The 13,335-nt window shown below is 34.7% G+C and overlaps 1 protein-coding gene across 1 annotated transcript in view; it reads left to right on the top strand.

Moving 5' to 3' along the window:
- LOC150084395 (cell adhesion molecule Dscam1-like) overlaps window positions 1–13,335 on the top strand; it is a 326,343-nt gene that overhangs the window by 189,923 nt on the left and 123,085 nt on the right. Inside the window, 2 exon segments of the mRNA XM_090375201.1 lie at window positions 2,011–2,158; window positions 3,436–3,584. Of these exon segments, the coding sequence (XP_090231327.1) occupies window positions 2,011–2,158; window positions 3,436–3,584 (297 nt within the window).

Below are 13,335 nucleotides of genomic sequence, written 5' to 3'. Positions count from 1 at the left end.
ATCGATGTTGGAATGCAAATAAGCTGATATGAACATTCCATGAATAACAGGCTAAAAACAGAAGACCTCGTAATGATTACTGACGAAAGCATTCTGAACCAAGAAAATTGTATGTTTATTCAAATAGTGTAATTTAATAGAGCAAGTAAAAGAACAAATATAGAAATGCAGTACGCTTCCAGAAAGAAACGAAACCACCAAGCAAGCCGCTACTCAATAATCTTTTTTCTCAAATTTTAATAGATTCTTCGTTGTTGTTGTTGTAGGGTTTTAGAAACATCAGCAACTAAGACCATACTGCTTCGTTTATATTGTCTGTAAATTGCATGTGTACTGTGGTCGATTTTCTGTTTGCTGGAATAAAAAACCACGCTACCCTCGCCTGAGATCTACTAACTCAGTCGCAGTGTGAAAAAGCTCACAAAAGGTCTTCCTGTATAGAATAGATGGAAGGACAGCAATCAACGTATAGTTCATTGACTAAAACAATAATCCTTCATTGTACATGCTCTATAACTACTTATCATTCGTCTGTAAACAATATGTTCTAAAGCTCGGTTTGTCTATTTAACTGTAGCAGTCAAAAGCCAGCGTTGCCTTCGAAAGAGTCCCACGGCCTCCACTTCAAAGAAATTCATTAGATAGGTGAAGAACTTCTAAAAATTAGTCCATAACCAGCCGAATTAAAACACACTCAGCAAGTTTGTTTGATTGTTTTGGATTCTGTGCCAGTATAACTAAGGCCATGAGGCCTCAGTGTATCGTATTCTATAGTAATTCCATCGATTGCTTGTTTTTTTTTTTTGGATGAAAGAACAGAGTTTTCAAAACGAAAACAAAGATTGCAACTTTGATCCAAGACCAAAACGTCTCCATCTAGATAGGACACCAAAAAGACTAAAGTCCCCATCTAGAGAGGACATCAAAAAGACTAACGTCTCATCTAGACAAGACATCAAAAAGACCAAAAAGACTAACGTCCCCATCTAGACAGGACTCCAATTGAAACCTTTCCTATGCGGTATACTGTCCACTCATCCACAAGGGCAATTAGCAGGCAATTTCTTTGCTTACAAATCGACGGAAGATGCAAAGATTTTATGTAATATTTTATTACAGAAACACAATTACTGAACCCAAAATAAAACAAATATTAATAGGTACATTAATAATTTCTAAGGCTTTGTCCACGTTTTTATGTTCATAACCATGTCATGTAATCGTTTAAGGCAACAGGCATGTAAGATGAAAAGAATTAAGCTTAAAGGTAGGAATCGATCTCCAAAGCTAGCAAGCAAAAATATAAGAACTAAATTGGCTGCGATTTTATGTATCTTTTTATAAAAAAGATGGATCGATTACAGTTTTAACTTGAAAAAGAAGACACTAACCATCCACGATCTCCAATGATGAAAACAAATGCTGAATTTATTGAAATGTATATAAACGTGTACGTTACTCTGGGACAATAATAAGCATACAGATTTAGGCAAAAGAGCTCATGGTATTTGCATAAGTTTTGTTCTTTTTCCTCTATTATATTTATATCAAATCAAATGGGAGCAATTTCGGGAGTCAGTTTGAAAAATCCGTCATCATTTTGGCAGAGCTTTTTCAATTATTCATTTGACACAAGTGAAGTAACTAAAATCCGTTGTGTATTGCCATCGGAAAGATTTCCTAACATTTATTTCGATGTTTTGCGTATAATGTGATGTCCCCAGGTTTCTATGGTGATGAGGCAGATCCGGATAGACGCCACAGATGGGAATGAAGATGGGAACGAAGATCAATCTGGGACTGCTATGAATGTTAAAAATTTACAACAAAAGCACGATTTTAAAATAAAAAATAAATAGTGATTTTAAATCGGCATTTTTATTAAGGCAACAGTTCATTTCTGATTTTGTTTTATGTCAGTTGATGGAATACGACAACACTATGATTTTATTCGAATACTGTAATTTTTTGACTTTCAAATTAAGAAAAGTTGATTTTGAATTTTTCCAGCTGCACCACAGATTCAAACCGTGATCCAAACAGTTCACGTACAGCTGTCAGAAGAAGTGGCCTTCTCGTGTTCAGCGACTGGCGACCCTCCTCTGAAAATAAACTGGAGTAAAGATGGATTTCCACTTAACCTTTATCCAGTCAATAGGTATGGATATGAACTTCGATTATTAACTTTTAATCAATAATAATTCAATGAAATTACGTACAAAGCATAAGAACCTACCATACTAACACTTATACTATATATATATATATATATTACGGTTTAGATTTTGAAATTTATAATTAAAAATTTTCCTAATTAATTTTTTTTCCTCAATGGGAAAGTTGTTCCACGTCCTCGGTGTAGTCTAAATTCGTCGTTGGTGTACTTCTGAAACGAGGGTAAACAATTTTATTTCAGAAAAAAAAAAGAAAAAACGCACAGCTATTATAATCTGTTCATTTTTTTCTTCTTTTCTGAAATAGGAGACGCAATACATAACTCTCCTTGCACATTATTACTATATTTAATATAACTCATACACCACGCAAGTGAAATTAGTAATATAGTTTATTAAGGTATTCGCCTAAAGCACTGTGCATTAAGGTGACGTTTCAGGCATCTTACGGTTACCCATCATCAGACCATGCTGCTGACAGACTCCTCTTGGAGCATCGACAAGAGGAGTCTCCTTGTACACCAAAAGGCGATCAGTCTCAGTAGCACAGTTGGTATAGTCATCGTGAAGTTGGTAATTTTGTTTATAAAATCAACGCGTGGGTATTTTACCAACAGAAAACCCTAAATCTCTTGCAAATACTATGAATTGGAAACGTTTGATCTCTTCGTTTAAATCTATTCTCCGGCCTAAGGGTATCTCTAAATTTGTGTCACAAATTACTATGCCAACTTAACCTCCTACACATTAAGTATGTTCTACTTAATTAAAAAATTATATCAAACCAAAGTATGCTTTTATCCGGATCTTTTTCTTAAGGGAACACCCTTGTTGATTCAATTGCAAATCTCGTGCATGGGAACTTGCAAACCAAACTGCTTTTGCGAATAGGTCAAGTTAAATTGAACCACAAATACTGTATAAATTATACAGCATGCCATCACCTGATTTCCCTTTTCCAAATTCAAACAACGATCATATAAGTCAAACAACAGACTATAATTATTAGTGTGCATATGGACCACCATCTATTTGATGGTCAATCTAACTCAAGCTATCAAACAGTCGGGTAAGAACGTGCTCTACAAACGTAGAGCGTTTACCTTCTTAAGAATACGGTATATAAAGTCAACTGTTTATCATAATTGATTCAGAAATAATTAATAGATGTGTTAAATATTACTTATAATATTTTTGGATAAATTTCTAAATAATTTGGCTATTAACATTCATCAAATAAAGCGTGCTCCTTCTTTTGCAGGTATATTATACGAGAAAGCGACTCTCGAGGAATACGGGTATCAGAAGTTACTGTCAAATCCGTCCAGAGGGGTGATTCGGACACGTTCACTTGTATAGCGTCAAATCCCTTTGGTGAAGACAAGACATCAGTGCGGGTGGTGGTACAAGGTAAGCACTTTTGGATTCCAAAAGACCATACAAATCACTACTACGCCCTCTCTTGGCGTTTTCTGAAATCATCCTATAATTTTTGTTCCAATTACTCTTTGAAATAATAAATCACAGTTTTAAGAAGACCACGAAGAGATCTTTAAATATAATAGTCTCAATTTAGAATCTGTCGAATAATGAAGTGTATTTTTCTTATTAATATGGAACTCGAGGAACAAGAGGTTGATTAATCCTTGGTCTTACTGAGGCACGCATGCGATAAAAAATCATCGCATTAAGAAAGTTTTTCTTTCCCTTAGTTTTTTAAGGAAATTGCGCTAAATACTTCAGAATATTTTTCTTTTTTAGAATTTGTTTTTATCTCCAGTGCTGTCTGGAAGTATTCGTGGCAATTTAATGACAAATTACGGGTAACGTCTATTGCAAATCTCATTTCCCAATTCAAAGCAATTAATATGCCTTTGAACACATTAATAATTCCTTAATGCTTTCAGGAACAAAGAACGATAAAAGCCAATATATCACTCGTCTGTTGTCTTCGTCCTTCTTATCCAGAACAGACAACCCAGAAAAGGTTTTGGCAGTAAAATCCAATGCAAATTCTAAATCGATAACCCTAATGATGTAAAGAATGTATGTCGCTAAGGTCTGCAAGAAATACCATCAATTTTCAGTTCCCCATAGGAAATCAACGAGCTAAAAACTATACGAGCATCTTTAGAATGTTTTGCCGGGAAGGTTTTTCTGAGCCATTAATTTCCGATATGTAAAATTGCACGGTTTTATTGATGCGATGTATTCCACTTTGATAACAAGAAGCTATCTAGCCGTGGATTAAAAACATTTCACTCACGAATAGTGTTAGAAACAGAAAAATTATCCGAAACTTTAAATGCAGAATGGACATTGGTTTCGGTTGGGACTGCTTGAAGAGCTGATGCAATTATAGGAATCATGTTGCTTCATAATCAGTGGAAACCAATGAAAGGCAACATCGGTAAAATCGCGGATACTTTCATTGGTAGATGAATAGAACCGCTGTCAACAAATCCCGAAATGTGGAAGACTAATGGACCTACGTAGCTGTACGATATTCCATGAACTTCTGGTGCCTTAATGAACCAGAGATATCCGATTAAGGGGTACTTTGATTGGTAACAGACCTTGAAGATAAAATTGTGTAATATGCGAGGAGGAATCTGGTTTCGCGCTGCTTCCGCTAATGAATGCAAATAGATTCCGAAGAAGCCATGGAGAAATAGATCTAGAGTGTATCGTGCTTTCTATTCAAGAGTTTGGTAGCATTTGAACAATATTTTGTGGAAAAATACTTGTCCTTTCATAATCCTTGAGAACTCTGAAAACGATTGGATGCGCCGAATAACATCAAGAAAGGGAGCAGACTTCCCAGGTTTGGATTCTGCATCGAGGAGCTCTTATTTGCTTCTTTTAGGTTCACGAAGCATAAAGTGCCTATTGTTTTCCAATAGGTACTTTACTGGACTTTACCATGTAATAACTGGACTCTTATATTTTCATTAAACTTTAGATTTGGGTCTTTTAAAAAGTTTTTCTGAACAGTCCCAAATTTTATTAAAGTCGGACTAATAAAAATTCTTAAGATGGTTTTATAAAATTTCCAATTATCTCTGTACATGTCTGGAAATTACTCGAAATATAAAAATCACATCAACACCAAATTTTCTGTGTTCTATTAGTACTTATAAAAGTTTCAGTAGTTCCCTCAGGTACATTCCCGCTATAGAAATCTGTATTAGCTTCGGATGTTTAAGCATCACCTAACTAGAGAAAATCGGACTTACACCAAATTTTCTGCTTGTTTCATTGGGTCCTGGGGAGATTACTAATTCAATTCCGATTCAATAGCCCTAGTTGTTCTAAAGAACCACTTTTGGAACAGACTGGTCCTTTTTAAAATACCTGGATTTATTTAAAATATTCTCAGTGCCAAATTTAAAGTCGAGGGCTTAGCTCATATCCCTTATATACCTCTTCCCCTTAAAACCTACTACAAATATCTCATCCGCCAGTTACCCATCTTGAGTATACAGTATAGAAATGTTTATCCCTTCAGCGTGCTATTTGATAAGGCGCCTGAAATGTATCAAACTGTGTACATTGTTAAAATATAAAAAAGGGCCTCAGGGACCTATGCTACATCTCGAAGCCCTTAAGTGTAACCAGATAGTAATGGAATGTTCCAAGATTCACTGTGATATGGCTTCAATTTTACATGGATCGTTTCAGGAGCCCTTCCAATATATTAAATTAACAGTATAATAAGTAAAATGCGATATCAGAAGGAATTCTAATATTATGGTGGAGCAGTTTATTGTGAACTCTCAAGGAACAGTTCTAATGATTGAAGTTCATACGCGTTTAATACAAATATATCATTTTATTGCTTTTAGTTTACGCTTCTGGCATTTCGAACTTTTACCAAAGTAATAGGTAACTTCAGGCGAAGCGGAAGGAATGTCAAAATACAGTTAAACATAATTAGAAGTATAATTTTCATTGATTCTCCTTTCAACTACGCTGCCAATGCTTGAAAACATTCCAAAGGGCACATTACACAATGACACGTTTCCAAATAGTATCGATCTTCAATACTTTTCTTTCTATCGAACGCCGTTTGCATGCAACCTCCCCTGTCCAATAGGCGTACTTAAAATTTAGGCTCATTGTTCGATGAAACAAATTCCAATAGTTGAAGCCACCCGTAAAACGGAATAGTCTGAGAAGGAGAATATTAAAGCTTGCACGGATGAATGGGAGGAAGAGGGGCGAAGAAAGAATCTATTGTTTACCTATGATCTAAGAGGAAAAATATCAAAGATAACTCATTATTGAGACCTTATTTATTAACTAAACACCCATTTCTAGAAACCCAACGTCCATATGCAAATCTGCTTATTCTAACAATAACATTAAGTATTCAGGACGAAAGCGCAGCAGCAAAACATCTAAAATTAATATCATATTTTTCATTAATGGTTAATGGGCTAATTCATATTCCTGTGGTCGCCTGGTTAATTGAAAGACTGGATTTAAGTAAAAGGATTTCGAGGAGGGGGCCCCGTACAAAATTAACGTCAACATTCTTAATTAAAACAACAAAAAAACGTTCTTAATGATAATTATTCTTATTAAATTAGAAATTAGTAGCATCTGTCATTATTTATCCTGTCTAATAGGTTCCCGTGATGCTTCAGTACAACTGTAACAATCCACTTCCTGTTCATTACGTTTAGCAAGTGGCGCACGAGGTACCACATTGTAACTTAGCAACATGCTCGGAATTATTCATATCTTCAACTTCAAATTACTGCAGCAGAGCAGGGTTTAATGTTGGTTCTTTTAATTACAGTATTTTCAGAAAACTTTCTTTGGAATAATAAATGGAGATGCGCGCAAGATTGAGAATTTCTACCAGACATTTCAAGATGCATTTGCGATAAAATGTAATGTTATCTTTTCGTATGAATTCATTTATGTACACTGCAGTGGCTTGATTTGTTGCTGTTCTACAGACATATTTTTCCCTCCTGTTTAAAGGAAACAGCGTAATTATCCAAACGCTTCTAACAGCAAATAAGGTTTTCCGAGCATGTACGCAGTGGGACTGTATGTAGCTTCCAAGCAGGTTTTCCTGAATTAAATGAGACATTACCTGGAATAAATTACCTTGATGAGGTCGCTAGCAACTATAATTTCTTGAGTGGTCTCTTGTTTAAATTCTAAAGAGGTATGGTTGGGTTTAAGATATGTTAAAGGGTGGAAACCGTAGAAATCTGAAACAGTGTAGAGAAGATGATAAACTTAAGCAATTTCAGGATACCCAATTATCACGTGATGTCTCACCATAACGACCATTGCTTTCATATATTAGAAAACCAGAAGTAGTTTTCCCCATTTGATCAGTAAAATCATTTGATGTATATACACTGCATTAACAAAAGTAATGACGTATGAGATTATTTCATTCATTTCTTTTTTTTATTAATGGATTTAATTATAATTGTCAGTTTAGGCTTTTATGTGATCAAAGGCAGATTTTCGCTCAAAGTAATTCCAAAGCGGGTAGTTTCCTATTGTGGACAAACCCTTTTTACTGATATCGAAGCAATGCAATTTTACGTGAAAAAGACTTGAGTTGGCATCCGAATTTTTCCATTTTCTAGTGGCGCTATCTCATGCCAAAAAATCATCTGGTTTATTTATTAAACATTTATTCTCTATTCAGGATTTTTAATACGCTTTTCTCATTATTATTATTCATATTTTATTTCGTATAAACAAATTTTCATAAAGTTTGGTTAATTTTAATCTGACAGCTTAAGACGTTACGAAGAACAGACCCAAGACATGGTTCTTTCGAGAGACAATATCAAAAAGAAGACACGTTTCTTAAACTCCAGTGGACTGAATATCTGCATGATTTAACAGTGCAGAAAGATTAAGAATGCTGTTATTTTAAGCGCTATCGTTCGACAATTTTAACACAATTATCAAGGGTATACATTTACAAAGAAAGTACGGCTCTCTCATTAACCGTTTCTTGTACAGCACACAACAACATTTTAAATCTGTTATACAGTAGAGCGAAGAACTATTCCATTATTTAACTACTTCAACGTGTTCTGTTGTCAATATGAGTACACTCGTGAACTGCTTATCAAATTATAATACACCGGGTATATTATCTTCAGAATGGTCTATTTTTGCTCTTTAAGATGACAGAAAATATAAAAACTTCCTCTGACAGCTCAGTGATAATTAGATTTTTCTATCATATACTTTGAAGAAGAAAACATGAATCTTTCTCTCTCTCCTGCCTCCTCTGCTGGCAAAACTGCAAATTAAGTTTAACTACAGAGTCTTGGTAGAATAAAATCATTATCTCATTTTATTTTCCCCTCAATAAATAGCTATGCATTTATTATACAAACGTGAAGTTCAACAGATAGTACTATTTATTAGAAGTAATTATTTTATCCTGCCAGGGCTCAGAAATGTAGGGAAATGAGCTGGTACTTTCAAGTACCAGCTCATTCCCTACATTGCTTTGCAGACGAAACTGTATATGACGTATAATTAAGCCAGTGCTGCCATCTGCATTCCCTACATTGCTTTGCAGACGATCCTGTATATGACGTATAATTAAGCCAGTGCTGCCATCTGCATTCCCTACATTGCTTTGCAGACGATCCTGTATATGACGTATAATTAAGCCAGTGCTGCCATCTCACGGAAGTATAATAAAATATAAAACCATATACGTATCATTATTTATCTTTCAACTCTCAAGTTCGCTGCACAAGGAATATGGGGAGGTCATATTATGATACATAACCTGAGACATGTTTTAATTATCTTAATATTTGGACTACAAGGACCATACTTTCATCCATGTTGATTATTATATATTTTCCCCCTATATTTTTCCTTTGTGGTCAACCTTCCCCACGCGCACGATTACATATCATAAGGTAGAAGTTTCCCCGAGTTTTCCAACTTCCTCTAAAACAAAAAAAAAGAAAGAAAGATGCTCTCCTTCTGAGACTTGACATCAAATTTTGTTCAAATTTTGTTCTGTTCAAATAAAACAGTTTTTTAAACTTTGAATTCGATGTTCAATATCTGATAAAAGAAACTTTTATTAGAGTAAAATATTTTTTTTGTAAAATATCACGTTGTTGGTAAAATAAGTGAAATAACACATAATACTACAAGCTTTCATCTCTTTTGCAAGAAATATGTCACATTTTCTGTTTTCACAACCATTTTTGTGTGGTGTTTTCATAACCTACTTTCTGATTCCAGAAGAAGTTCGGAATATATTTTTATTTATTTTTTATTTTTGCAATATTTCCTGCAGGTGTTTAAGTTATTTCTTATATATATCACACGGTGGATTCAGCATTTTAAAAATAACATCGAAGCAAGCTGAAAGAGTCAGGGACATATCTGAACAGCAGATGCGATATAGCTAACCACAAACACATAAAAGACTACCATCTTTTGTCAGCACATCTTTGTTTGCTCTTCTAAAAGAACTACCTTCAATAACCGGCGTGCAATAATATGAAATACAGGAAGGCACAATCACTACATTCATCTCTTTTAAACTGGCAAACTTTCATTGGCCTTTGTTCAAGCTCATATAGAATAAAAGCTACCCTTCTATGAGTCTCGTAACCATTCTATGAGTGCGATATCTCGGCAGAGAACAAGAGAGAGATAGAGAAAGTAAACAGTAATAATGTTTAAAAGGGAATGAGGTGCAGCCATCAAAAACCCCTAAAGCCATGCGTGGCTGAGAAATGGGTTCTGTAGGAAGACTGCTCTCTTTTCCGTTATTTTTTTTATTATTCTCCAATGGCAAAGAATCTTTCCCTCGTGCGCTCTGTACGTTTTCTTTCATTCATTCTATCGTTTATTTTTGCTCTTCCCATTTTTTAAATCTCAACGCTCACAAAGTACTTATAGTCTTTCAATTTCTTACGGCTAATACAGTTACTTTGCCAAACGTAGAAAACTTATATACTCTCACTGCCAAAACGCATCTCTGAAATCCCAGTCTAATTGAAAACATAATTCATTTGCATTCAAATCTCAGGCTCAGCTCTGTGGTCACTGGCGATATTCGTTATGGTAAAATACGGTTTCTATTAAAGGAGAAAGGTTTAGAGAAATAAATGCCTTTTTGGAAAATTCTTTGTTCCTTTTTTTATTTTAATGGCAATGGCTTTCATCTGCCACATACAGAAATTGGTCGTTGAGAGCGAACGAAGAACAAAACTTGATGTATTAGGCCATTATGTCCAATACAGTTCTGGGCTGCACCGATTGTAAGTGAAGCCTTGAAACGTAAAAGGCCCGTTCTTTGCCGTAGAACTAAATAGATCGTTAGAAGTAGTGCTTTCGTATCTTTAAAATGCAAGGGCCAATATTGCAGGCACTGCTCGCGTTGCATATGAGAACACCCAGTTGCTGTATAAAAGTTGGCAGTTTGCGTACAATTTATTCTAAGTAGGCCATAAATCTGACAAATAACCTTCATCAGAAAGGCTCGCTATTGTAGGGGACTCTATAATTATACTTTAAAATATGAGAAGTGCCAGTTATTTAGCGCTATAGAACAGCATAAGGAAAAAAAGAGTTTAGAAATATCTCCAATATAAACTTAGGTCGTTTCTTCATTATTACCTCTACTCAAAACATTGCACTGATTTGTAGTTTGGTTTCATAGAAAGATGCACGCAGTGGCATTGAGAAAAGTAAACGTTTCAGTTCGTGGGCAAATCTAGAGGATGGAATGCCTCTACCAAGAAAGATCTGTAATTATACAATAGCAGAAGAAATCATGACCGTATTGCACAAATTCGTTGAACTCAATAATTACTTTTTGTTGGAAAGATAGTCTTGAAATTTGTTCAGTAAATCTAATACCACGACTTAATACTCCTCAGTGGACAGAGCTTATTAAAACTACTTATTGATTTTCAAATGTTTTTCTTTCTGTCTGAATGGAATACAAATTGCAAAGCAGTTTCAGTTCGTTTGAATCGAAACTCAAAGCGATTGAGAAGATTTTAACGATGTCTAAGATTGGTTGGTTGGTTGGTTCAAAATGAAAATTATCGCAACTCTGACCTTGAACGATGGTAGGCTATTTTATTAAAATCACTCAGTCTTCCTTAAATAACTCTAATGTTTCTGAGAACTATACATTGTATCGTGGTATATATACCAACACAACGGAAGAGTCAGAGCGCAGTACTTAGGAAAAAACCTCATCATGCAGTGTATGGAAACTAGGAGTCTGCGCGAAGACCTAATTGTAGAGCTTAAGGCGTTAAAAGGGTTGATGATTTCTTTACTCTCTTTCTCAGACCAGACGACACGTGGAAAGAGACATGAAATGGGATGGTGCAGAATAACGTGCGGAAATTTAATTTCAGCCAAAGAGTAACTAACTATTTGTCTGAATAAACTTCCAACTAGTGCTGTTGAAGTGGGTGGCTTTAATAAACTTAAAATAGGATTTGACAGATTATTAGAAGGAATGAGCAAAAGAGACGAGCATTTTTGGATGAAGCTACATAAGATTTCTTCCTTTTCATCACTTTTCCGATACTAATAATAATTTAAGAGTTAGGGATGAAAAAGAGCACATGTTCATAATAAGGTTCTCATCATATAAGATGATTCGAAATGTATACATTAATAATATTTTAAATCCAAACAAACATCCCATAGCTGTTTATCGTATGTTTAATCTGTACACATACCAATTTGTATTACAACCGGGAGGGTAACCAATCCTTTATTGCACCTTAAAACAGTCCAGAAAGAATTTAAGTCGACGTAAAATCGAAGATAACATCAGTCATTTTGACGTTCAATTTATTTCCCCTTATCATTTTTATGGTTAGCAATTTCCAGCACTAGTCGTTAACCATTAACATACCACTATGAGCAGTAATGTTTTCACCATGGAACCTTGAGCAATATCAGCTCCCTTATCCCTAAAAACAACGTAATGCACGCCAACATTTCTCGGACTAATAGTTGAATCGGTATAAAATTCCCATTAATGCCTGATGCTAACATAAACGCATCTCTGAGTCTCAGTAACAGCTTCTCCGGTTAAACAAACCTGACAGCTTGAAACAACCACCATTAAATCCAGATAAAATTAAATAATTTTAAAAAAAGTCTTAAGACTAGAAAAAAAAGGGTTTAAGAAATTAAATTAACAGTCGTAAGACTGTAATTCCTTTCGTTGTATGAAGAAAAAGCAATTGTAAATTATCCCGAAGCCATTTGAACGATACTCCTATCTCACGAGAAATGAAATGAATCTCACGAGAAAGAGTTCTATGTTCAATAGCACCAAGGTCTCTCGCAAACACCACAAGCGTTTTTTGCAAAGTTTGCATGAGTTTCTGGTGGAATAATTCGTTGAATACTGCAGGAAGTGACAAATGAATATTTTTATTTCAGAATCTAGGCATGTTTTCATTGTGATGCTAGTTTTAAAAGATAGAAAGATAGTTCTATTCTGCTCCCTAGTGTTTTAATAATATCACATCTTCCATGTGGTATTTTCAAGTGAGGAAAAATCTTTCAGTTTTCAGTAATTGAATGAGGTAACAGACACGATTTAAAATTCATTTTTCTCCTCCTTTAGACCAAGATGAATCTATCCAATGTGATGTACACTAAGATTCATTTCAAGCTAGTGTTCTGACAATAGAAAAAAATCCACGTTTTCTAGTTTCAAAAAACAAAAAATCTAACAGTGCAATCTGATCTTTTCTAATTTAGAAGGACAATTATTTGTGGTTGGTTTTCGTTCTGATCATTAAGAGAAATCTTTAAGAAAAACAGCAAGCACTTGCTGCAATCGCTTTCATTAACAAATTAATAAAAGGGTGTTTTTTTTTCCTTCGAAACTAATTAATTTAGGAATAATTAGTGATTTGAAGAATTATTTCGATAAGTTTGCTTTTGTGGTAGTTATCTTCGGAGAAATAACAAACAGTACCATTAGTAAGAGCACAAGAATTGCTTCAGAAAATCAGCCTGTTCAATACGTTTGATATATAAACCATTACGAAAGGGATAATTTAATAAGATGTATTCTTTAACACACATAAGAATGATAATTAAGTGGAGGGTCTTCGTTTGAGTTAACAGTCCACTCTTAATCGTTGCG

This window comes from Mastigoproctus giganteus, chromosome 6 (assembly GCF_048544385.1).
Source record: "Mastigoproctus giganteus isolate SK-2022 chromosome 6, ASM4854438v1, whole genome shotgun sequence".
NCBI lineage: Eukaryota > Metazoa > Arthropoda > Arachnida > Uropygi > Thelyphonidae > Mastigoproctus > Mastigoproctus giganteus.
Note: the sequence above shows the minus strand (reverse complement) of the source record. Positions and strands in the feature narration are given on the sequence as shown.